This window comes from Nestor notabilis, unplaced genomic scaffold (assembly GCF_000696875.1).
Source record: "Nestor notabilis isolate BGI_N333 unplaced genomic scaffold, ASM69687v1 scaffold3609, whole genome shotgun sequence".
Classification (NCBI taxonomy): Eukaryota; Metazoa; Chordata; class Aves; order Psittaciformes; family Psittacidae; genus Nestor; species Nestor notabilis.
In genome coordinates, this window is record NW_009943093.1 from 1 (window position 1) to 26,973 (window position 26,973).

The following is a 26,973-nucleotide window of genomic DNA, read 5'->3' on the forward strand; positions in this document are numbered from 1 at the left end:
GGCCTGAGCTATTGTTGGAGTGATGTAGGCTTGCTGTCTCCGGTGACTCCCTGTGCGATCGGTCGTGATGTGCTGCTGGGCCTGGATAAAGACAGCAACAGTGATAAGTGGTTACAACACAGGAGACGGCTTTTTACCACCTCGGTGGTGCCTGGGAGCCTCCCTACGGCACCAGGGAAGTCCCCCTGTGCTCCTCCTGACACCCGCAGCATCACCACAGTCTGCTCTGGAAACGGGTGACAACAAAGAGTCCCTCCCAAGCCTAGGAAGACTCTGTGGTTTCATACATTCACATAAATGGCCCCCAAAAGGACAACAGAGTCCCTCAGTTTGAGCCGCAGCTACCACAAAGACCCAGCCTTGGACGCCCAGCTCCTAAGAACATCTTCCACAAGTCCAGTGACACACACACACGGGTTTTGCTAGTGAACTCTCTGCTGCAGAAACATGGCGCACCGATAGCTCAGGGGAATGAAGTTGCCTAGCTATGCCTGGAAGAGGTAATTTATTTCTGCTCAGTTTAGGCCTCTGCAGTTATCATTTCCTCAGTTAGTAAAAATAACTACTTTAAAGACAAAACCCTCAGAAGATCCTGCAGCCTTCATGTCATCAGCCATAATTACTTGAGCACAGGCAACTTCTTGCAGTGGGACAGCAGCAATGTACTTCTTCAGGGATTTTCTATGTTGGGGTTTCTTATTGCACTGCACAATAATGTCAAGGAGTTTTCTCAGTCATTTGTAGTCAGAGTATTAAGTAACCAACAAAGTAGGAATTAGAAGGCAAGAAGGGCAATGCTCTCTGTTACTTAATTCTATTCTTCCAAGCCCTCTCATCCTCTTTGTAAGCAATCCCTGCACTGTCATTGTGGTCTGAAATGCAGCAGCCACGCTCCTCCTCTACCCTTGGAAACTGCATCTCACCCACTTCCTCCATTTTCACTCACTTTTATTTCAAGTTTGTTTAAATTTTAACATTTCAACTGCATTTGGGGGGGGGACCATTCTTCTCCCCCAAATTATCATTGTTTTAAAAGAACCCCAGTTCTGCTTATATCCAGCTCTGGATGCAAGCCAGCACTGTCCCCTGTGCTCTCCAGACTTTCTCCTCTTCAGACACTGGTAACTGTGCTGAAACTTCCCAACTCCCATTGCCTTGCGTCAGGGAAGAGAAAGGCCCCAGGTGCAGTACATGAGAAGGGCATTATTTACTAGCTCCTGGGGAGCTCCCTGGGTGTTTTGACCACAGATTATGAAACATCTTTAGAACTGCGTGCTGCCAACTAACGGGACTTGCCCAGCGTTCAGCCCTGATTTACCACGGGATGGGTGAAACTCAATACATGAGGTCATGTATATGCATAGGGGCTCTGCTCTGCCTTTTCATACCTTATGAGGACTTCCCCTCCCAACCCTGCAGCTGGGCTCATGTACTCCTTTCACTTGGAAGATATTGTTCCCACAGTTACCCATAGCTAAGGAGAATTCAGTCCTTCCTACACAGTCCTGCTTCGCTCCTTTGTTTCTCAGCTACTGCACCTTCTCTCTTAAGAGTATTACAACTCACTCTATTAGATCATCTGACTTCAAAACACGCAGTAAGAGTACCACCAGCCCACTCAGTGGTGGATCTGCACTACCTCTGCTGCCCGAGCTGGAAGGTCAAGGCCTGCAGTGAAGGTGAAACAAGTAAAAGTCAAGATGGGGTCCAACTATCATTAGACTGGAATGGGCCTGCCCACACTGGAGGAGCAGTAGGTAACAGCTGGATGACGCACCACCAAAATCGGTCTCGGTTGACTTACCTGACTTAGATTAAGAGGCTGCTGCTGCTGGAAATGTGCTCCTGGTCGCTGCTGCCTATAGGCAACGGCTCCAGACGAGCTCCCTGAAGAGTGACCGCTGGTGGAGGTCACGGTGCTGGAGGACTTGGACTTGTAGGAGGATGAGTGGTGACTGGTGGTGACTGTGCCAGGAAAGGAAACACATTTGTAGCTTACATCACATTCTTTAATTGCTCACCCTACCTTTTTCCTCACTGAATCTCTCCTCCAGAGTGGCTTTTGGGAGGAGACATACAACAGAAGCAGGATAAGAAAACTGTTTCTCTTAATTAACAGAATACCTCTGCAGTGGTTCATATACATGGCCAGACTGTTATCCTAGAGGCAGACAAGCAGACCCGATACCTGTACCCAAACCGGGCCTGGAGAAGGCTTTACAGATCTTTCAGAAGTGCGAGAAACTTTTCTGCCAGCAGAACTGTACAATGCAGGTACAAATCCCAAGGAGAGGAAGGAAAGTATAGTGTGCACAGCACAAAAAAGCCCTGGCTTGGCTGACCTCATGGTGAGTAGGAAGGGAGGGAGAAGGAGCTAGTGGGGAGCTCACCCTCTGAGCCTTTGTGTTCACAAGCAGTGCGTCAAAAGAAAGGACTGCCAAGTAGCTCAAAGCCAATTGCTTCAGGCCAGACTTCCACCATAAGCCCCTTTTCAACACTTTGTACTATCTAGCATTGCAGAGGCTCAGGAGGAGCAAACCTCATTGGTCCATAATGAAGATCCTAAGAAATGTTCTTCCCAGAAACGTCAACAAGTTTGGATGAAAATGAACACGTGCTTTCAATCTCTCACCCGTTTTAAAGTAAAGGCCAGGCAGCAAAGGTTCACACTTGCATTTGGGAGCCTTTCATGTCAAATGTTGATCTAAAGGCTGCGTTCTGTTCTTGGGTTTGTACAGAAGTAACTGGGACTGACACTTGCCCCCGTGACTCCTGAGTGTACCAGGGCATATAAATAATGCTATATGGCTCCCAAGAACAGATGTGTCACTTGAGAGAAGGGCAGGAGCACGGTTTCTTTGGAAAACAAAACAAAACAAACAAACAAACAAAATGAAACCGAACAATGAGATTCTTCCAAGATAAATCATTTATTTCTTACTAATTGTCTTGACGGAAGAGGTGCAATTTACCTGGTGCCAGGCTATCGCACTCTACCAACACCTCACTGGCCTGGGTTTTCAGTGGTGGCACGATGATCGTTCGGGGGTTCCCACTGCAGTGAGTCTCTGGAACCCCTTTGGTGTCGTAGGCGTTCCCGTTATTCTGCCCTGCGCGATGCTGCACGGCGTAAGGGCTGTTGTTGCTGGAGGAATCGGAGTAGGGGGAGTCATGCACGGTGACACAGCTGATGACATTCTTCCTTTGCTTGGACAAGGTGCTGGAACACAAGCACAAAAGTGGGAAGACTGAATGGGCAACCACGGACTCAGAAGCCACCAGAAGACTCTGCCTGTGGTGGACTAGTTCCATAAAGGCATGGTACACTCTTCTGTCCTCTGCCAGAGACAGGTTGCTTAAGCCAAATCCCAGGCTTCAAAACTCACTCGTTGCTATTCCAGGAAAGCCTTTGTGGAGGTCAAGGAGTGAGCAAGACGTTGTGCATAGATCTTACATTCAGCCTGCTTAGAATAGCACTGAACCAGACTGCCAGATATATTTTCAGTCTGCTTTTTATATACGTGTGCAGTAGAAGCCCAGCAGTTATACTATGCTTTGTTGCAAGTCTCGCCACCCACACAAAAACGTGGTGGTTTCTCCCAGCGTTCCAGCAATGATTTAATAACAGATGCTACGACTTCGCATGCTTAAATCCCATGAATCTACAAAATGCACTCCATTCTATTTACCAATATGGTACAATGGGCACACGTTCGCAATGAGCGTGTGAAGCTGAGGAACAAATGATGAAAAATGAGCAAAGTATGTAATGCTTTTGGCTTTCTTTTCTTTCTCTGAACAGGCACTGGGTCTCCTGACTCTCGTGTGGATTATCAAGGTCCTGCTGCAGCTAATCTATCTATGACATCAAAAAAGTGATTAAAAAGGAACATCAACACTTCTAAGATTAGCACTAGAAGTTCATTAGACTAGACTGCATCAGTACGATTGGGATTTGCTCTGCTATTGTGTCTAATTATTCCTGATGGTTTCTCCTTCCTGTTATGAGCTTGTTTAGGGAGAAAAAGAGAGACTGAGAAAAAGGAAGGAGGAAGGGGGATGGTGAAGATTTGCTTAAATGGCTCACATCCTTGACAGTGCACAGACCTTGACTACAGAAAATAGCTGCTATGTTTCACTGATTGCATTATGTTGTTATGGCAACTGAAGTTTTTAAAATGATGAAAAGAAATGGATAGCACATAAAAAGCTAAGTAATTAGGCTTAATGGTGGAAACAGCCCCAACAGGAACAGGAATGTTATGAAGAAAAAGGAATCCATCTCCTAACTTCTTGAGTCTGCACCTTAAAAAGAGAGATCCTTTTCCCGTGGAAGGTCCTCTCCATTCGCTCACTCTGGCTGGTCCAGTCATGGGAATGGCTGATTAATCCCATCTTACTCTGTGATGGAGCCATTTGTTCCCTCATCTCAGCATTGCTTCTTATCCAGGGAAAGGCAGAGCAGGTATTGAGAATGCTTTTCCTTCCAAGGACATTGTTTGCCTTATCTCTCCCAGTGCTGGAGCAGCACTGGTGGGTCCCTTCAATTTGTCCATCCCAAAGTCTCTCCATCAACATTCACAAACTGCAACTCACCACCTCGCTCCCAAGACTTGTAATTGAAAAGCTATCATCTCCTCCATTAAAGAACACCTTGGGTGCTGCATTCACAAACAAGTTACCATCACACAGACTTTCCCTGGGCTATCATCACAGGATCCTGGTGTGCCCTGAAGAGGACACAAGAACATGCTGTTCTATGCACAGTGAAAAATACGTCTCGAGAGGCCCCTGCTATCCTAAAGCACTGACACTTGAAAAAGGGCATATGTTAGACAAGAAGGGGAAGTTATTCCACAGCAGTCTGGAATGTCAAAGCAACCCTTGCCAGGGTAGGGATCTTTTCTAGGGAGAAGATGTACAACAGCAAACCCTCATATTCTGGCTTTCCACAAGGAGCTGGAGAGCACTGGATTAGAAATGGAAAGATGGACAACTACTGTATGTGAAGAAAGATACAGCAGTTTGGATATGGTGCTACAAAAGAAGAATATTAAGCCAATAAAAATGACAAATATTGCATCAATATTCCTCTCTCCTTCAGCAGAAATGCCTGTAATCACACATTTATGAGTATCCACTCTGCTTGCCCTTTGCAGCTACCCTTGGCTGCCAGTTGGGAAGAGAGATATATTCTCTACCTCTGACAGTTATTACACTTTATAAAGAAAAATCAAGTCACTAAAGAGTTTTCTGACAACTGATAAGGTCTAGCTATTCTTTTACAGTGCCTTCCTTACATAAGTGGCTGAGCTGCTGAACTGGAAACATTTCTTCTTGGCTGACACTTGACATGGGAAGGCTGAGCTGTAGAACTGGAAGGGTATTTTTCTGTGCTTTCTGTTGTTCTAGAATAGGCATATTTTTCACCAATTTGACTGAGGGCTTGTCAAAGCAGGGGCCATCAGGAGCCTTCTCTTTCAAAGTGTTATAGCTGGTTACAACAAGAAAATCAAGTAGATCTGTTTGGGTAAACAACCAAAAGTGATCCCAAACCCAAACCTTTCTAGAGAAAGAGACTGTAGCAGGATAGTGAACTCATTCCATGGATGGGAAACCAAACAGGACCAGAGCTGTGGTCCCGCCAGGCCTTATGCAAGTGCTCAGCACTACTGCTTTATGTCATCCACCAAAGTCAGCTGGACTATTCCAGTAACAGAGCTAAAGCACATGGTTAAATATTTGCAGGATTAGGGACCAAGTGATTAGCCTCTCGATTCAGCATGCTGCCTCATTTCAAGCGCATGAGGAGCCCCGTTGAAAGCAGCTGGATTTTTGTCTTTAGGAAAGGTAACAACTGCGGCTGATGTTAGAGCAGGCAGAGGAATCAGTTGGGACTGGTCACACACCCCCAGAGCTTGGCACCTGCGGTACTATAGCCTGCCCTGGAGATTAAGGGTGGGAACTGCAAAAGCATCAAAGGTCCAAGTCATACTGAAAATCAGTTGGTTCACTGGCTTGAAGATACACATGAAGCTGAAAAGGGGACTTCTGAAAATGCAACCTAGAAAAGCCAGCACTCCCCTTTCTCAAAGCCTTCTTGCTAGCCAGCAAATGTCCTCCTTCCAGCTCGCCCTGAGGACTCAGCTGCTCTCCCCACCTTGCACTAATGCAGGAGTTACCTGCGTGAGGTCCAGGCTGATATATCACCTTCCCTGCTCACAAACTATCAGGTCTGAGAGCTTTTACCTGTTGACGCAGCACTTGCCTACTCAGCAAGCTTACTGAATTCCTGTAACTCAGCTGCAGCTTTTGGGGTTGTTTGTGCTTACACGGAAAAATACTATTAAAGTCTTGCTCCCTTCCTATTAAGCTCACTCCAAGCCTGACAATTGCTTTCCCTCCTGCAAGTACAGAAGCAGCAGCATACATGATTTAGTAGTGTTGAGAGTCGCCATGTGATCCTGGTCAGCTTGTGTGCCCTGCCTGCATTATATGGGTAGGTGTATTTTAATTCTCTAGAGGAGGGAGGGGGGCAGACTACTGAAGTGGCATCAAATCCATGTACACAGACTGAAAAGCAGTAAAAGCCTTCCTGAAAAGCCAGGAAGGCTTTTAAACTCTTACTGACTGGACCTGCATCCTCCTTCTCAGAGCAGCAGCTGGAAAAACATGCATTGCTTTGTAAGTGTGTTATTAGTTTATGAGTGGTAGCCCATTCCCACCTGGTCCTGAAGAGCTTGTTCTCAAACTTGGACACAAAACAATTCATGTCTGTTCATCATGCACACACAAAGCATGACCGTGCCTTTGAACATGCAGAAGCAGGACTTGGAGACAGCTCTTTAACGTATGCCACCCTCGTGAGGGCACAGCAGAGGTGGACGGGGGTCCCTATTCCCCACAGCAAGGAAAGACCTCAAGAAAAAGTCTGACAGAGTAAAGAGAAGTTGTTTGTTCACAGGCAATGGGCAAGAAGCTAAGGTGGGCACCTGAGAGAGTGTTAATGGAATACTGAGAATGAAAATTGAGAGGAAATTAAGGAAAAGAAGATGCTCAAGTAGGTGTTAAAACAATGTTGAAACCATCTGAATTGTCAGGGACAAGGGCAGGAACCGCAGCTGTTGTAACAATGCAACCTGGGATGATTTCTACTTGCTAAAGGCCCAGCCCAAAAAGCTTGATATGTGACAGCACTGCATGAAGAGAATCCTTTTTCCCCGAGTATCCCAAGTTACACTCAGAATCACAGAAAAATCAAATGGTGTCTAGTGGGGCAATTCTTCAGCACGTGGTTCACCCAAAGTAATATAAACCTTTCAGTGTGTCTGACGCTACAGCAACAGAGGCTTTCAGCTCTCAAAGTCTGGGCCTTCTAGTCTAGGGGAAGAAAGCAGCCATCGCACAACTGTGCCTCTGAACTGGTGCACATATACACCATGTCATGTCAGCTTTACATCACATCACAAAAATTCTGTTCCAGGCATCTGAAAACTTAAGAACATGCAACCTTTTCATTTGCTGCTTCAGAATAATCCACCTATTCTAGGAAAGTGTAGCGTCAGCCAACAAAAACTCATACTACAACTGCAATCGCTCTCTTCATTTTGAAATCTTATGCCATGCATAGCTCAGTGTTGAGAACATGCCCCCTCTCTTCAGCTCAGCCTCCATCCTGACCTGTTAATCTGCTCTCACCTTCTTTGTGAATTTGTGATGGCAAGAAATAATTACCAAGTACTACACTGAGGCCACTTTATTAGGCCATACAGCACACGCTGTAGCTATTTAAGTCATATATACTGAATTGCTTAGCAGGTTGTAAAGGTCCTGCTGCTGAAGGTTTGCTGAGAGGGCTACTGCCTATCTCTGTTATTTTAAGTATTAGCTGCATGTCGGTGTGCCTTCTGGAGATGGAAGGCAGCAATCTTTTCACCAAATGACTGTGGTTAGTCAACATACTGCTATGCAGAGTCAGTGCATTACTATGCACAGCATAACATAGCCACAATAGGCTAAATGTCAAAAGAGAATTACGAATGGCATTTTGACCCTTACACTTGCACACCAGCAACTTGGCAAAAACACCTGGTTTGTGCTTGTCAGCAATTCCTGTGCATAAGGGGAATTAAAGTCCTCTGAAGTAGGCTCCACCACCATTGCACTATGACGTGAGTAAGGTAACAACTTGCACCAGCTTAAACTCCGTTATAAAGGTGAGACTCACACAGAGACTCATATACTGTATAGTTTAACATACAATATACACTGTATAGTTTAATCTTAAGAGAAAGGGAAAAGAACCCAAACCCTGCAAGAATTTTGTGCCCGTGAAGACGGGCAGTGGGATAGTTACTCAGTATGCGGACACAAGAGCTGCGGTCAGTCTTTCTTGCCCAGGAAGACACTGATTACTGTAAGGATCCCATAGAAAATCAAGCTGGAGAGGTGTTATTTAAGATACCAGAGCAGGCAGTGAGGAAGTGAAGAGCTTTCCTGCTCTTTGGAGTGGAAGCATCCACAAAACCACCCACCTCAAGGCTATCACTGTACTGCTTCAAGAATGAAAGTCGTATTTTCCTCGGCTGCTGCACTCATTGCTTGGATGGGAAGTCATCTAGGGATGTTACAACAGCCACCTCCACTGCCTTTCCTTCCACTCCTTCCTCCTGCCACCACGTGTGATGTGTCCCTTGGCAGGATGTGGAAATACCCCTCACTGCACCACTGGTGCATCCCTGCTGCAGGACCATGTGTGCTCTCCCTAGCTCCTAGCCACAATTCCAGGGTGCACTTGTGCCTCTCTGCTCTGTGTTTAAGTTGCTGCTTTATTTTTCTCCACTTTTGAGTTTCAGAAATATTTAATTAAGGGAGGATTTACATTTAAACCACTGCACCATGTGAAGCTACTGGGGAGTACTTAACCCTACTAATTGCTGAATATGTGCTCCGATTACTGCAGCTGCAGTTGCACTGTCGGTCTGTCTGTCTGCTTGACTTTCTTGCAAGAGCAAGTAAAGAAACTTAAAAGGAATAAATTCATATGAAAAACATCAAGTCTACTCTCTCGTTACTCTCTTCAGTCTTTTACTGGTAATGGTTAGACCTAAATTCTCCTTTTCAGAATAAATAACAATCAGGGTATTATCTTACAGCACTGCAGTAAATGTCTCTTTGGCCTATAAAGTCTCTTTGTAAAGGATGCTGAATTGAAAGTCTAAAAATTCACTGGTGATAAATAAACAGGGTGAAAAAAAATTCACTCCTGTTCCTATAATGCTTTTTATATGTCTTTTTTTTTTCCCTACTGTTCTACAGGACAAAGTATCTCATGCAAAAGTTTAAGGCATCAAAACCCAGGCAAAACCAATTTCATTCAGTAAAAATGTTCCCTTTTTATTTTGGGCATTTCGGGTTTTTTCATATTATTTGCTTACATTTTCAAAGGAAAAAACCCAACCCTCTCCATTAAATGAGAAAAGAGCATCTTCCCCTTAATTATTTAATCTCCTAACACTTTCTCTCTCTTTTGTGGAAGTCAAAACATTTTGCAGTTTCCCCAGATTTCAGTGTGTTTGGGATACTGCCAGAAAAATCTCAACATAGCCTACAAAATGTACCCCTGGGTTTTGACAAACTGACTTTTTCAATCAGGAATTTGCCCCTGAAAATCTCTGACCATTTCTCTGAGGACAGTCCCTGCTGAGCTGTACCTGAGTCCCTCCTTGGTGATTTTGCCCCAGGCTGGAGCTGGGGCCCAGCAGATGGCCCCCTTTGACAAGGCTCCATCAAGCAGGTCATCCAGCACCTCCCCAGCACCTTTACCAACAGGAACCTAACATTTTCAGACGACTACTGGTTTTAAGAAGAATGAATGAGCAATGTGCTGGCCTGCCTGCTTGGTTGGCTGGTATTTTATTAAGCATCCCACTTGAAGAACTGAGCTCTTCATTAGGAAGAGGAAAATTCTGCCTGTATCACATCAAATTCTTCAGATTTTTCTTTTGCCAATAAAAAATCTGCATCCCCTGTACAACAAAGGCTCTCTCTACTGCTCTGGTATTACAGAGATGCTTTTCTGCTGGAGTAAATCCAAGCTGTAGGGCTCCTTCACTGCATCAGCAGTATCATATTTTATCAGCATTACCAGTCCTTCTTAAACTGAGACTTACGAACTCTTACATCATCGAAGGATTTACTACTTCTCACAACCACAGGCAGCTCTAATCTCTCTGTGCTGAGCAATCAATAAAATAAACATTTTTAGTCTCACGGGTCAAAGAGAAATTTCTAACCCCACAGGAAATAAAAGAAGGAAATGCTGTAGCAAATTCAGGAGCTGATCGAATGTCAGTGAAGAGATATCACTGCTATCAATAAGATGGGACCAGGCAATTAACTTTGATCTGTCAAGTGCCATATGATTTTGTAGTCTAATCTAGAAAAAGCTAATATTGTTAGGATGTGACTAATAGCACATTCCAAGTCATTCCTTATTTTTCACCCCACACCACAGCTATTGCCCAATAGGGTAATATTTGCATAAACATGGGTGAGACAATGCATTCTTCACACAGTTTTGTTTTCGACTCAGATCCTGAATACGTTAAAGCACATACTTCACTGTCACTCACATTTTTCTTGGAGCAAAAAAAAATAGGTGAGTGAGAAAACTTGGAGGTATTTTCCTAAATATGACATGCTTTCAGTGAGAAAGACCTCGACTTTGGCCTCGACAATGCAAAGTTCATTGGCATTAAATGCTGATACAGCTTCCTTGACTGGAAGCTACACTCTTAGTCCAACTGAGAATCTGGTCTTAGATCTGCCCAGGTCAAAAGGCAAGTTGATTTCATTCTTCCAGAGACTTTAACCAAAAATTCTCATTCTGGACATGCCGTTTTCCATCTGTATCTCTGCCTCTTAATTCTCCACTCGTTCTGGTTACATCTGCACAGGCAATTTAACTCACTCTGGAATTCCAAAAGGTGCCTGACAACAGCCTGTGTCTATGCAAAATGCCTCTACATGGCTCAGAAATTAAATCTAGCTCTTAAGCTTTGGCCTTCAAGGAATGCTGGCACCATGGCACTCTGTATAGATATGCCATATGGATACAAAAAGTAGCCAGCGATCTGATCCCAGGCAGGAACATGTCCTGAATATGCTTTAGTCATATCAAAGCCAGTTCGTTTATGTAAGTCTAGCTCCTGGGATTACTTTCCTAACCCCTTGGCAGACCTTGCCTGAGTATTTAAATATCCCAAACTCCCAACTTGATTTCCAGACACTTTCCAGAACTTTGTTCTGTCTGGCTCCTTGGAGAGGTGCCGAGTGAAGAAACTGGTCAAATGGTAGCAAAGCAGAGGAGACAAACATTAGCTGAAGTGACTGCGGGATCCGAGCTCTTCCCTCCACCCCGCCCTGAACCCAAGACGGTATCCAGACAGTAAGCTTAAGTATTTGCACATAATTTCCCAAAGCCTGGGATCAGCACCATAGGTAAACGTGCTTGCAAATAGCAACCATAACCCTTGAGACACCTGCCCTCTTCATGCTGCCCCACCTCACCTTAGTTCTCAGCATCTCTTTCATCTTGCCCTTCCTTTTCTCTAAGAGCCCTGGAAGAGACTCCTTATTTATAGTCCACCTGACTTCCATTCTGACCTTCATTCAACTCTTTCTGGAAACACACTTTCTTCTCACTACCAAACTAAGGACTATGGTATGGTTTGTGTTTTTTTTTTAAGTGAAATATGTTATGCTATCCTGTGATCAATTCTCCACAATAAACATTGGCTTCATGGCAAGCCTGAATTTGAGAGGCACTAAGCTCTTGCTGCCCAGTGGAGTCCACTGGCAGGGAGAAGGGGAATGGGAACCAGTGGTGGCTGTAAGGAGGCAGGTCAAAATTGCAGCCCTGAGTGCCTGAATCATGTCTTCTCTTTACACATTTTTAGCTCCTTGAGGCCAAATGAATCTCATTTGTTCTGTGCACATTTGCAGTGCTCCATCTATCACTTCAGTGCAGAGATACAGATGGATATTTGCAGTGATTAAAGGAAAATCTGCCATTGAGCACATCCTAAATAAATAAAAACAATTCTCTCTCAACAATACTGGAGGGATGAGGTTAAAAAAATTCCTAGCTCAGTTACCAACATAGAGTAATTATTCAGCTGCTTGCAAGGCTACTTCTCCACAACTTGTGAAGCAGAGTGATATCTTGTGACTGGCATCAGATGGGTAACCTAGAATGCTTGCATGGGATGAAAGGTGCTGAAAAAACAGTCCTGGAAAATTAAGTCCTCTCTCATCCACAGCAGATGATCAGCAGTGGCAGCGGTTCTGGGCTGCACTGTTCACTCGGGTGAGTTAATTCTCTGCGTAGAAAACTCAGCAACCATAGTCTTTATAGCCTCATCTACACCTCTCTGCAGAGTCAGTCAAAACACAACCAGTTTCTGCACTTTTTACAACACCTGAAGGATGTTTTGGCAACACAATTGTAACTGAGCAACCCTCTGACACAGCCACTAATTGTTTTTCAGGACCTTTTTAGGGTAAAGAGCACACATGGAAGGTATCATTTAATGGTATTTATAGATGCCTGGATCACTCAGAAAGAGAAAAGGCAATTTTAAGCTACCTTCCTTCCAAGCCCTTCTTTTTGCCTTCATTTTAAACAGCTTTCTGACTTAAAGATGCTGATCACCACAGGATCTTTAAAGTCTCCTTTCAACAGTCCTGTGAGATAAAGAGAACTATTATTTCCTCTTAGAGAGACTATGGCACAGAGAGACTACTACACTTCCCAAGCTCACACAGCAAATGTACAGCATGGTAAGAAACATCACCTAAGTCTGCAGAGTCCTCAGCTAGTATTTTAGGCCCTCCAACACACCTCCTCTTAAATGAAAGATGACCTGGGTGCTGAGACCCTACTGTAGGTCCAGGGACACTCTCCTGGGATGCTCCAGCACTTCTTTGCCTCTGACTCTCTCTCTGGCACACAGAAAAGAGCAGAGAGCCACTGCTCACCTGGTGGGTGCGTGCTTCTGCTCCTCCTCTTCATCTGTGTCGCTGCTGATAGTGATGACACTCACAGCGGGGCTAGGGGTGTCGGGAATGATTATCGTCTGCCGCTGCCGCTCCCGCGTGGTGCTGGTGGCCACATCGCTCCAGCCGCACGTGACGGAGGTGCTGCAGGCAGGGCTGTTGTGCACCATGGCACAGCGGGGAGGCGTGTTCTCCTTCACTCGTTTCGAACGCTGAGGTGAGCTGATGGACTGAGAGGATGAAACTTCATAGGTGGATGCATTTCTGGAAATGGGAAAGGTAGGTAGTCAAAACTCGGTTTCCCGAAGTTGCCCATCACCATGGCTTTCGATTCCTGGTGTCTGATTCAATGGCACCAATGTATGGAATCTAGGAAAACTTCAAACTTGTCATAGTCCTCTTGAAAGGACAGACTGCCTCACGTGACTTTTATTCATATAATTGGCTGAAAAGTAGTTCCTTGTAGTAAAAAATTCCATTTTGTTTTCCCTAGAAATCTCCAAATGAGAAATGCTGCCTCCCAGGAGTCTGCACTGGAGGTAGAGGTCAGTCACACAGCACAGACATACAAAACACGGGCAGGCTCAGTATGCTTTCCCTTTCTAATAACCCCCTTCTCCTGTATCCTGCATGGATGCATCATGATCAGATATCTTTTGGCCAGAAAAAAACTAATGGTAAAATTAGAATTTTTTGTGGAAAACACCAGCCATTTATCAGGAAAATTGCCTTTCTCAGTTGAAAACTTAATTTTCTGTTTAAGCATCTTTTCAATAAAGATTTCCTGCCCAATGCTTCATCCTCTAGGGTAGTGGAGTCCCATGGATGGGTGCACGTAGATGAGAGGATACATACTCAAGTTTCATTTCACTCCTATATGAGGCAGATACAGCATATATAAATCAGAAAGAAAAGAACAATCTTTTTATTATGCAAGAGAAAAACATTCTCAAGTCCTAGGATTTTTCCCAGCCTTCCTACTTCTGCTTCCCTGCCTGATAGTTGGAAAGGGCCCATTGGATCAGGGATCTGAACACAGAACCTGTCCACCAAACCGTGCAGCACAGGTCTGCAGACGGGATATTTACCAAAGCACACTGACTAAAGCCCATTTCACTCATTTCCCACATTTTATTTCTTTCTTGTATTTCCTTCTTCTGCTTATTGCAGAACATTCGCAGACTCAGAAATGAAAAAGCCCCAAAGTTCTGGTTTTGTTCTACAGGGGGGCTGAGGCCTGGGCTGCATGTTCAGCTTGGCCTGAAAGCTAACAAAAGGAAAAGGTGACATCCATCACAAGGAAGTCACGCTGGACCTATCGCACTATACCAACTTACACAGGGTCTTTTGCATAACAAATGGCTGCACAGTAGCATTTGCAGTGCTTTTTGAATACCAATGAGCAGCGTGGAGTACCCTCCTCTCCAAAGGAGGATGCTCCTCATTTGGCTATAAAAGCGTCACTATTAATGAAGCTGTAGAAACCCTTTGCTCTGAAAGTGTCCAGTTCCTCCTGGATGCTGCCACCCTGCCCCAGGAGAAGGAAGGGAAAGGGGAAGCCCTGAACAGGCACACCGATTGCAACAGGCGCTCTCTTTTGCTGGCTTGCTGAGGATGTAGCTGCCTTTCTACATTGGGAATGAACTAAGACAGCTGGAGCCCACCCAAAGTAAATGCAACATTTGGGAGCAGAAAAAAGGAAGGATTTAAATAGTGGCCTGTTAACTAGAGTCAAACTGGTTGTGAACTCAGTCCTCCTCTGGCTCCAGTCCAGTCACCCAGTAAAACCACAAGCTCCTCTTATTCTGCCAGTGCACAAGGGGTGACCCATTTCGGTTCTTCCTCTGCACTGTTCTGAGTTTTTCAAAGAAATGTGACAATTTCAGAGCCCAGAGGATTTTCCCCAGAACAACTGCACATACATCTTAAACAGCCTTGTCCTCTGGCCAAGATTCAGTGCTGTGGCAGGCACTGCGATCATCCTACCATTTGTGAGTTGTGCCACATAACATAGCATGAACCCAACCTCAGTCTTCTATGGAGAGTTGGTAGATTCAGGTGTCTAAGGACTGCCTCCTTATAAAATGGTCCCTGATTTATGCTGCCATGGTTCTAAAAAGGCCAGCGATGGTTATCTGTTGCTGAAGCGTACTGCTGAACACAGGGAGCTAGAGAGCTGGAAGGTGGCTTAAAGCCACCCCAGTCCTCCACTCTGCATGGCATTAAAGCTCAGAAGATAGGTCATCATCCCATTGCTTTTGAAAGGGCAGATCTCACGTGCACACACGGGCACATGTTCCTGAAGATACACCCAGAGGTGCACCACTCTGTGGAAATGCAGACACTGAACCTCAGAAGTGCTTCTTTGAGATGATGTGGGAAGAATACATGTGGCAACTGGGCACTGCTCCACGCTGACCTGAGAATATAACTACTGTTTTAACTATGGTGACTGCAAGGCTTCAGGAAATCACAGCTGCATAACAAGACATATGAACAGGTCCTGAGTATCCCATCCTGCATCCCCTCCAGCCACTAACTCCTGCACGAAATGATGCTCACTGGGTATAAAATGTGCGTGACTGCCTCTTAGCCCTTCCTCTCTCCTGACCTGTATATGGAAGAAGTGAAGCAGCAAAGAGCCCGAAGTCACAACAAGTGCTGTCTAACCACTTGTGGGCCACAAAACAAACTATTCTGCCCCACAGGTGTCAGCGAACATCCCCCTCATCAGCGCTCCTGCACTGCAGGGCTGCATTCAGAACCACCCAGGTTCTGGGACGGTGTCTGGGAGCCGCGGCACTCACCGGGGTGCCGACTGGTGCTGCTTGCTCTTCCTGGCGGAGGTGGCGGCAGCGGGTGGCTGGCGCATGACGTGCGCGACACCCACGTTGACGGGCTGTGCCGCGGGGAGAGTGACGTGGCTGGCCAACAGCGCGGGCTGCTGCATGATGGGGTTGTAGTGGCTAGGCTGTTCCTGCAAGGTGGGGACACGTGCACACGTTTGACATGCCTTCCACAGGCTCCCACCGCCTTCACTGAGGCTCCCGCCTCCACGGGCCTGCTGGGCTTCCAGTCCCCCCCAGATGGAGCGTTTCCCCCCGGGAAGTGACTGAATGGAGCAGCATGGGCACAGCACTCCAAGAATGGGGAATAGAGAAGCTGCTCATAGCTCTTAGATGGGTGGGTTGCCCTTCTCCCTACTGGCTCTGCAGCCTCACAAGACCCCATCCCTCCCGCCTCCTCCAGCACCAGTGGTACTCCTGGGAGGCTCCATGTGCCTCCAGTTTACCTCCAGTCTGCCAGTGGTTGCGTGCCCGCCATGGACTCTGGGATGACTGTGGCGTGCTGGACAGAAGTGTGGGTGGCCACCCCAGTCAGCTGCTGCCAGGCCGGAGGGAGCAGGATCTGCTGAGTGCCACTGGGCCACGCTTGCTGTCGGACAGAGGGAAAACAATTTCTTAACAAGAGGCATCATACACCAAGTGTGAGTGGTGGTTCATACTCAGCGGGGGCTCCTACTAACAGTCATGGTCATACTACCTAGCTCTTGCCACTTTTCAGTCGTAGATGACAAATACTACTAGGAAGCCACTGTAAAAGCAGTAAAATCTACCAATACAGACAGCTCAAAGGAGAGGGAAAAAATATCCCTGCCACCCAAAGCACCAGCTGTGTTTTAAACTAGCAATGGGAGGGATCAAACCTGGTTGGCATTTCAACCCAAGCATCAAACTCTTTAACACCTTTTAATTTTGACTCTCCAGATCAGCTGGGCACTATAGTCTCACTGTTATTTCCCCCCCTCCTACAGCCAATTTCCCTTCCCACCCCAACAAGACCTTAAGGAACATAAAGGATCTAAAAATGAGAATTAACTTTTCAAGGATCAGAAAAGACAACAGGGGTCTGGTGGCCCCCTTATAGGGATGGAAATCTCTGCGCTGTGAGTTGAGCCATCACTCTGCTATGCAACCATCCCTCCAGCTGTGCTGCCGCAGGCATGACTCAGGTTGTCCTGCTCTGGTGACTCCACACACGAGTCAGATGGTTGGGTTTTGACTTAGGAAACTTTCTTTCCTATGTGCTGCCTGAAGGCGGCTGCAACAGCTTCCAACTGACAGGGCTGGGGAATGCAGGGCCTTCCTTAGTCCCAGCCAGCACTACTATATTGGACTCCTATTGTGTTATCTCACAGCTCTAAGGAGGCTAAATTTTAGAGGGGAGGCTTCTTCCAGGCATGCATTTGTCCCCATCTCTGTCCTCACAAGAATCCTGTTACCTATCCCCATGACTCCCTCCCTATTCCCCAGCAAAAAAAAAGAACAAACAACAAAAGCACCACCCCCCTTCAAAAAACTCCAGCTTTTCCCAGTTTAGCTCCAAAGTTTGACTGTCTTCTAATTTTCTATGTTGCTAAGGTAGATGAAAAGACTGCTCAGTGAGACCTCCCAACAACATCTGCAATCTGCAAAGGATGGACTGGCACAGGGCTCCTGAGAGCTGTTCATCTAAGGACCCACAACCACGGACTGGTGCTGCTTGGAGCAGATACGAAGAGGAAGCAAAGACACAGAAAGATCAGGGAGCAAAAAAGCTTTTTTCTCCCTTTTCTTTTTTCCCCAGCTTTGATTTAAAAGAGGAGACTGAACTACTGTTGCAGTCAGTCCCAGGGGACTACCTGGATTTACTTGCAGAGAAAACTGCTTCCTCCCTTTTCAGGAAAGAGAACTGAACAAATCTAAGCTCCCTTCAGAACTGCAGTGCATGAATTCAGATGCAGTGTCAGGGTCCAGGCACAAATTCCTCACTTATTACATAAGGACCACTGAATCATTTAATCTGCAGATAAGACTTGTCTAGGCTGATCCACTAGCACAGTATGCTGTGCTTACACACGGGGGGCTTGTGCCAGCAGCCGCAGCCTGTTCTCAGTTATTGCATTACTGTGAAATCATGCTGCTGCTGCACTGGGCCCTGCACTTTAGAGGTGGCAGGTCCCCCAGTGTGATGGAGCTTGTGCTTTCTATGTAGAGCCAGAACAACTAATGGAGTAAGCGTGTTTGTTCTGAAAGCTGGTGGCAGGACGTCCATGAGAAGAAGTGTTGTTGAGAAGGAGTTAAAAGAAGAGAAAATCAAGAATTCGGGGCATTATTCAAGGACAGGGGACAGTTCTGGGTCACGTCATGGAAGCCTGACAGAAAACTGTACAGCTTTGTCTCTTTTGAGATCTGAAGCTGCAGAGAGCTATTAGTAAAGACAGGATCCTTTCACTGGTCTCTGCACATGGGATGTGGACCACACTTGCTTGAGAGTGTGAAAACAGACCCAGAAAAGCAACAAATTACCTTTTTTTACAGAAAGCTACTTTAGCCACTGGCTCTGTATCTTGAAGGTTCTGTCAAGCTCCATGCTATAGGCTGCAGACACACAGCTGCCAGACATGATGCTCAAAATCCATCCCTGCTTCTGCCTGGGGTCTCTCCAGCTTCTGGAGCTCCTTCCCCTGTCCCTCCTCTAGGACTGCTAGTCTTGCACAAAATGCACAGGGAGAGCTGGATGCTGGCTGTGCTGGGATGCATTAAGGCTTTACCAGCCACAGACATCCTCATGCGGGCAAGCGCAGCCAACTTTGCTGCGCGCTGGGCAGGGGAAAAAGCCTGATGGCACTAAAACAGTGCTGGGAGCACAACAAGCAGCATCATGCCTGATCAGGGGGATAAATAAGTTGGGTGGAAAAACAGAAGTGGGCTCTGGAGGCACTACGCTCTCTGCTGGGGACAGTCCCTCTAGTAGCTGGAGCAGTCACACAGTCCAATCTGAAGAGCATTAGATAAGCAGCTGTGCATGAGAGGAATAGCTCTCTGCTGGGAGAGAGACACACAGCCGGTCAGAGATCAGATGTGACTACAATGCATTACAAAGAAGCTGTGTTTTTCCATTCAGGAAACTGGAATTGGGTACAGATTTGTTTATCAGACCAGCTGCTCAGCCTGTACTGAGCAAGGCCCACGGACACCAGATGCCACCGGCATCAATCAGAGTGCCTTGCCATCAGAGCAGCAGCTAGCATTTCTCACTGCATGAGACAGGCAGATATATCAACAGGCAGACTGCTTCTCTTCTATTAAATAAATAAAAATCTATGCAAGTGAGGAGTGTTTCTCAGAAACAGCTTCAATTCCCTTGTGGAAGTGACAGTGAATAAAACATCAGCAGAAATTACAAGAGGGGCAGCCCATGAAATGGGAATTCACGGAGCAGGGGCAGCACAGAATCTGGTAGCAAAGCTCCTCCTGAACAATCCCTCCCATGGATTGTGTGGTGACCCCAAGAACACCTCAAGAAAAAAGAGGTAGCCAGAGGCCCTGAGATCTTTCAGGATCCTGCTGCCTTTGAGATGTTTCAGACCTGACTTTCACCCCTTCTAGCCCCATGTAACAGCACACCTGAGGAGATCTGGCAGAATGGCAGGGCATGCAAAGCCCTGTCACCTCCTTCACCCACTGACTTCTTGCACAAGCAATAGGTGCTTACAACTGTGCCTGCATAGATGGCTTCTTTTGTTGCGCCTGTCCCTACGACTCTCCTTTCCTACCAAGCAAGAGAGCCCACGCAGGTTGTAACAACAGGCTGCAAGAGAGATAGGTTTGATGTTTCAGACAGCCCTTTAACAAAGACTGCTACTGGGAAGGGGTAGGGCACATTAGCTAATGGAAATCATTCAGACTGCAAGTTGTGTTTCGATCCATCTTCACCAGATAAGCGCAACAGGCAGCTGCCAAAGAAAGATCATTGCACTGACAGTCTCACCCCAGCAATGCCACACACTGGCATAAACCTGGAAGTCTGCTGGTAGCTGACTGCCCATGGACACACTGGCATTAATGCAGGCATGGCAGATAACCAATCCGGAGTCAGAGGCATGAGTTTTGACCTGTAGGTCATTTTTTCCGGGCTGCACAACTTATTACTAAGTAGGGGCAATTCACTGAAGCCAGCACAAGGAGTAATGGGAATGAGCTGCTCCTCTTTTTTGAGGATCTGGGGTTCCCCTTTAGGATGCGCATGTGATTCATGCTACCCATTCTCATTTGTATTTTTTTATCCTAGGAGGAACCATGCTTTATATGCAAGTGCGTTTTGGACAATTGTGCCAACAAGTGCTGCTGACGAAGATAGCTCCTTGTCCGTGGGGCCCTTGCCTCTGCCCCCTACATGTCTCTCATAACTTAAAGAGCAGAGGGGCACCTCATAAAGCAGAAGGGTGCAAACTTAAAGCATTAAAGATATTTCTTGGCAGCATGCAATTCACCAGCACAGCTCCTGGACACAAACTACCACTCAGACCATGAGTTCAAGGGGATGCAGGAAAGTTACTACCTGTTCCTCCTTAGCAGGGGCCTGACACAGCTTCCCGTAAGGCTTCCCACTGATTCCACTGGACAACCAGAAGGAAAGAACGTCTTTCCGGAGACTTTTGCAACTCTGACACAGCCTTTCAGCTGAACAATGAACTTGAGGTTTGGACATTTTGGAGATAGCTGGAGACCGTTCTATGGCTGCCCAAGTCTCCGAACTGCACCACAGAACGCCCTCAGATAAAACTACCCTCCTCAGCCCCCAAGAGCTGAACACCACAAATAATATCTGCCAAGCTTGGTGCTTCAGAACTCCTTACCTGTGCGAGGAGTCCTGGCTGGATCTGAAGAGGCTGGGCCCCAGGCGCCTGAGTGACAATGGGAACGGCGTTCTCCATCCGAACTGAATACCCAGCATGCTTCGAAGGGGAGGCTTGTAACCCTGTTCCACCAGCACAGAAGGTACAGCATTAGCCATCGACAAAATTATTCGGAACATGGGTCTGCTTTTCAGAGGTGCCTAAAAGCATTCGCTGATGCCCACTTAAATTGCAGCATTCAGTCCCTCTGAAAAATTGGGCTCTTGGAGTCTCACATATTTTACCCCAGCCCAAAGATGTCCATTAAATGTGATACATATATAAGAGGAAGGAAAAGACATTTGCAAAGATGTTAAGGGATTAACTGAGTTCACATTTTTAGGGTATCTCAAATAAGTGGGAGACATTTCAATACAATGTCTGTAGGGAGAAAAATAAGAGAGGGGAGGGAATGGCTTATCTGTCCACACATTCTCTGGCTTGACAATAGAAAACGGTTCTTGCCAGCCAAAACCCACTGCCTTGCAAGAATGTTTTCTTTAGAACAAAGTGGGATGGGAATCCAGAACTACATAATCACTCAGCCTCGATGGGGTAGGTGATTTTCTCTTGCACAGCTTCTCAGGACTTGTATTTAAAAGGCTGTGATTTGACCATGTTATCTAGCACAGCCCAAACCCCAATCACTGCTGACTCAGCCTAACTGAGCTGGAGGAAGCTTCTCTCTCCACCACGTTAGCACGTGGCAGGGCCTGTGCTATCTCCTCTACTTTAGAACTTTCTCAAGACAGCAAGTGGAAGATGTTAGCTTACATATTCTAGCAACGCATTTCTGAAGTCAAACCCTTGAGATGCATTTTAACTACGTAGAAGAGGTCTAGCTGAACTCCACTAGTTCAAAAGAGCTTTGATAATCCTGCAGAACATTTAACAAGTGCCTAGAGACTGCTCCAAAGGCAGGCTTGTAGAAATGAAGAGCAGAAGTTGCACCAGCTGAACCAAGGTCTATTTAGACCACTTCCTACAGATACCTAGCTAGTTTTTCCAAATTGCTACAGCATGTACAGTCAAAAGAAAGACAAGTGGCTACATCTCATCTTCACCCAAGCTGCCTGACAATGTGGTGCCTGCTACCAGTATACACAGGCAGAGCTATTTGAAGCAGGGTTGGAGCTGAAGGAATTGTACTGATAAACAGTCATGAACATCTGCTATGAGGTCAAACCCTCAACTCCACCAGCACCACCGTCCCTGCTGAATTAATCTCCTGAGTTCCCCTTTTAACAACTACATCACTGAGAAGTGATGAACCCATTATTTACGTACTGATTTATCACTGTTGTAGGGGAAAGTTTTCAAGTTTGCCAAAGTGAGGCAGAACAGCCTCAAACTCTGTTCAGGGTAAAGGATGACAAATATCACATGTTCTTCCCCAGCCCCTTCTGAATCTGTCCTATTGTTTTAGACCACCCTCCTGATGCTGAGACTTCCTTCAGAACTCCAACTCATGATGGAGATGCCTGCAAGATCCTCCACTGTTGCAAACATTTCCATCTGCAATAACCTCGTTGCTCTGATTTACTAGGCCAGCACTTTTTCTACTGCACCAAAGAAAGCTTGCTTCCAACAAGAGGTAGATGAAACACCGCAGTGGGGAGGGAGCAGTGACTAGCCAAGACCTGGTGAGGCTGTTACCTACCTTGGAAGCCTGGTGGGCAGACGATGAGAGCTTGCTGTAAGGGGTCGGGCCGGGCGCAGATCTGCGCTGTTCCTGTCTGCAGGGGCATGCTCCGCTGGGCCACCGCAGCCATGGATGCCGCTGAGGGCTGGTAGAGTGCAGATTGGTAATTTAGTATGGAGACCTCGGGGTTGGCTAAGGAAATAGTGGCACTGGAGGAGGTGGGAGCCAGGTTGGTGGTCTAAAGGAATGACGGGAATTAAACAAAAACAAACAAAAAATGAGGGAGATGGGTACGTTGGAAGAAGCAAAATCCAAAGATAAAATAAAAAAGTAAAATAGTGCAAGATAAAGTAAAAGAAAAACAAAAACAACAAACAAAACAGACCAAAATAAAAACCAGAAAACGGGAACCAAAGAAGGGGCAGAAGAGGACACTGAGGAGCAGAGGCAAGGGTAGTGACAGGGAAAGGAACAGAGTCTGCCTGAACAACCGCAGCTGTACCATGCAACAGGATCTCCAGCTGCATGGCGCTGCTCTTAACTGCTCAAAGACAGCACATTCTCCAAAGCGCAACTGTAGCTCCATTTATCACCCAACTGGCTCTGACTGCCAGCATGATGAAGATGGGCTCAGAAAACGCTACTGTCCCCAAATCACATTGTTCACTCACCACGCACATAGCTCTAGAAGAAGCTCGCATTTCTTAGGTAAGAGAAACTCAGAACCTCCACGCTATTTTAAGACTTGTCCTGAGAGGGGAGGCTCAGTCCAGCCTTTCCTCTACCTTGTATCTACGATGGCACATGCCCTTATGTTTTCAATGTGAAGGAATCAGAAGGCACAACAGGAGGTAACAATACTACTTTCAAAGTCCATGACTTTTCAGGGCAGAAACTCCAGCAGGAGATGTTGCAAAGCCACAAATATCAACAAAACATCTAGAAATCTGAGGGTGACTTAATTTTTCATTAGGACCAAGTCTGTAACAGTTGCAGACAAACAACCTTTAGACAGCTCTGCCACTGCTCTATAAAAACATATGTTCTTAGCATTCATGTCTAGGCAGCTAGGCATTACCTGACCAAAGCCCACCTTTCCCCTCCATGCAAATGCACCAGCATCACTGCTGGAGATTGGTCAGATAACACTTTCTCATGGTGAATGTATGAACCCAGGATGAGGCTTTGATCACTGCTGCAGGAGGCAGTAGGCCAAGCATTTCACGCTGACCTGCTTGCCACTGGGCCTGGGAAGGGTACTCATGCTGCACTGCCACAGCCACAGCTATGACGGATGTGACGGTGAAACATTCCTTCTTCTTCCTCCTTCCCTCTTTTTGCAGAGGCAGAGAAGTGCAATCTGTTCCCCTGTGCAACACACTGAGCAGCAACCACGACAGCTCCCCGACTCCTCAGCTCAGGAGTCCTAACTGGAAGGAGGCAATCCCCAGATATTTTGCAGACAGGGAGCACCAGAGAGCCAAAATGAGTTGAATGTTGAACAGAATGGTGAAAGGTTTAGAGCTTGTTCAAATTACAACACCCTTCCTGGAAATGTTTCTACCACTTCTTCTAGGAACACTGGAGATACCAGTTCTGCTCAAAACACACGCCCCTTATGAGAATGCAGATTACCATGGACCTCCTCAGCCAACAACTGATCTCAACATTGAGTGAGCAGCGAGGAAACGAAAGCAAGTCTGCATTTCCTACTAGCAGTTGTGGTACAAATGGTGTCTCTGGCCTGCAGCTGGGGCCTAGGGGACCATGTAGCATATATTTCTTTAGTCAGCATCTCAGATACAGCCAAGAAAGGGAACCAGTGTTTGTAACTAATACCCTATCACACCAAGCCATGATCTATCTCCACCTGCATCTGCTTAATGAATTGCTCCAAAAGACTTTCTGTGATTACATGCATTGAGAACTGAGCCATGATGTCTGGTTTTCTGAGTGACACAGGAACACCCTGTATATCTATCTATACAGATTCCTTTAGCTCTCTTGCTTTCCATCACTATTTCCGCAATGCCACCTGCAATCTCTGGAATGAATCTTGAGCAGCCTGTTCCCAAAAGGCTTAAAAGACAGTAGCTATTTCTTGAGCCTCAGTCTCCCATGGTGCTGTCCCCAGAGTTTCTTTCATTGTTGTAATACAGTACCGCAGTAAACAACTTAGCCTGCTAGTCACATAAAATCTGTCAACCCAGCACCCCCCAACACTGGGGCATCTAAAACTAATACAAAAGTCCAAAGCATGACCACAAAACCAGAGCCTACCAATGTAGAATGCAATGTGTTTGGAGTGGGGGTACGTGCACAGGGTTCCAATGTCAACTGCGGCACGTGGAGTAAAACCAATGAGAATATACATTACCACTAAACTGTTCTTTCCTGTTGATTGGTTACAGTGCTGTGTGTGTTACAGAAGGATTTAAACTCTTTTTACTTCAATGCCAATTTAAAGAAGTGCTGTAAGATCACTAATCTGACCCAGGGACTGCAGTCCTGCCTGCTGCATTAAGGGACTAAGGAGCTTTTCCCCATAGCAACTTCGCAAGTAAGCAGGATTTATCACCCTCAACAACAACATAAACAATGAGGGCAACATTTCACCACTGCACAAACTGTCACAAGATTATGACTTGCCTGAGGAAAAGAGAATGAGGAAGAGCAGAAAAGTAAGCCCCAGACTGAGAAAGAGAATTTGCTGGCATGTTAAATGGGATGCTACTTTGCTTTTTGTCTTCTAGACCTCACTAACCTAAATGTTTCAAGCAGTGGCCGTTTCTGATTGATGCCCTTACCTGGTTGTGGACTGTGTTCAGCTGGTTGTTAAAAGTCATGGTCAGGTTGGTGGATGTACTTGGGGCTACATGGGTGATGAATGGTGTCTTGCTCTGGTTCACTGTGTCATACATATTCACCCGCCGCTTGCAAATCTCCATGTTCTGGAAGCAGGACTTAACACTGCGTAAGGAAGAGACAGAAAATCAAACGACCAACCAACACAGGTTAACAGTTTCTCACAGCACCCTGCATTAGGTCTCCACGTCAGGCTCAGCATTTTCTAGGTTCTTAAAGCCCTCTGCTATTTTATGCAGGTCTCTCTTAACCAGTGAGAGTCAGATTAACCCTGTACTGAAGAGAGCTAAATAGGTGTCAGACGACAGTGGCAGCTCTGGCACTCCTGGGTGCCCCCATAGGTATGAGCACTGCAATGTAAGACAGAGAAAGCAAGCAAATTGGTTGCTTTTTAGGTGGCAGGGCAAGAAATACAAAGCAGTTATTTTAAAAGACTGAAAGAGACTGAAAGCAAGGAAGATACTGTTTTTTTCTGATGATTGAGCCTCATGCTTTCTGCCTCAGTGCAAGCCTAAGGGTAATTTTACAAGTCTTTTGCAAGGAAGAATTTTCCTGCTTTTGGTCACTGAGACCCCTGAAAAAATCTTACTTGCTCCTTTTAAAAAGTTCACTGAAAGCTGAGTCCTGCCAAGTGGTTAAAACATTGCCCCTGTCTGCCTAAACACTTCCGTAGATGCTTATCTTAAAGCACATGAGCTGTCCTCCTGCAGTCAATGGGACGATTCATATCACAAAAGGTTATGCCAAATCAGATTCATCAATGTCCTGAGGGAATCAGGTTCTGAGGTTATCTCAGTCTAAGAATTGCATCTCTGGGGAGAAAGATTACAGCTTCTTCCTCTATACAGACTTTCCTTTAAATGTTATTGATATAGCAATGGAAATTTTGAGAAGTGTAGTATTTTGTATCCCTAGCAAAAGAGATGAAATACTCTCTGCATTGCTAGAGCACTCTAGGTGTCTGGTACATGGAACTGCTGGTATTCCATTTTTATAATTGGGATCCAAAGCATACAGAGGTTTAAGAGATAACAACATGGCAATCTTGTGCAGAACTGTACTTTTCATAAAATCTCATTTTTTCCAAGATGTAAAAACCAATACAGGTTTCCCACAATTCCTCCATAATAATTGTTCTTACAAATGTGACCTCAAAGCCTGAAACACAACCCAAAAAAGTGGAAAGGCGTTTATTTTATTTCCATTATCCCAACCCAGAAAAACAGAAAATGAAGCAGTGAAAATCAGCTGTAGCTGGAAAAAATCAGCTGTATGCATAATTTTTTTTGTAACAATCTGTTAAGAAGTAGGGGAGGTAAACACATCCTCGCATAATTTTTGGGAAATAAAATGACCCTTCAAAAGGAAGAAGCTCATATGATCCCTACTGGTCAGGAAGGGGACCTAGATCTTTTTATCCCTGTCTTATATCTTACTCACGTGGTCACCTTTCTTCTCCTACAGGCAACAGCTTGATAACTGGATCTGTGGCATAAAGACCTGTGGACAAGACAGGCTCAGGACACTGCATAGCTGCTCATTCATTTCAAAAACTATGAAATACCTCTAAGTCCTAGAATACTTAGAAAAATCAAACACTTCTTATATAAATATAGAAGACTATAGGGTTGCATTTTCCCAGTCAACTAAGACTATAATTCTCTCTCCAATAAAACAGAAAGCACTG

The 26,973-nt window shown here is 45.8% G+C and overlaps 1 protein-coding gene across 1 annotated transcript in view; it reads right to left on the reverse strand.

Moving 5' to 3' along the window:
- Positions 1-6: 6 nt before the first annotated feature.
- HIPK2 (homeodomain interacting protein kinase 2) overlaps positions 7-26,973 on the reverse strand; it is a gene marked incomplete at its 3' end in the record, with an annotated part of 86,009 nt that continues 59,042 nt past the window's right edge. The window contains 9 exon segments of the mRNA XM_010021721.1: positions 7-81; positions 1,805-1,965; positions 2,973-3,220; positions 13,042-13,323; positions 15,867-16,030; positions 16,312-16,494; positions 20,741-20,862; positions 22,440-22,528; positions 25,182-25,391. Of these exon segments, the coding sequence (XP_010020023.1) occupies positions 7-81; positions 1,805-1,965; positions 2,973-3,220; positions 13,042-13,323; positions 15,867-16,030; positions 16,312-16,494; positions 20,741-20,862; positions 22,440-22,528; positions 25,182-25,391 (1,534 nt within the window).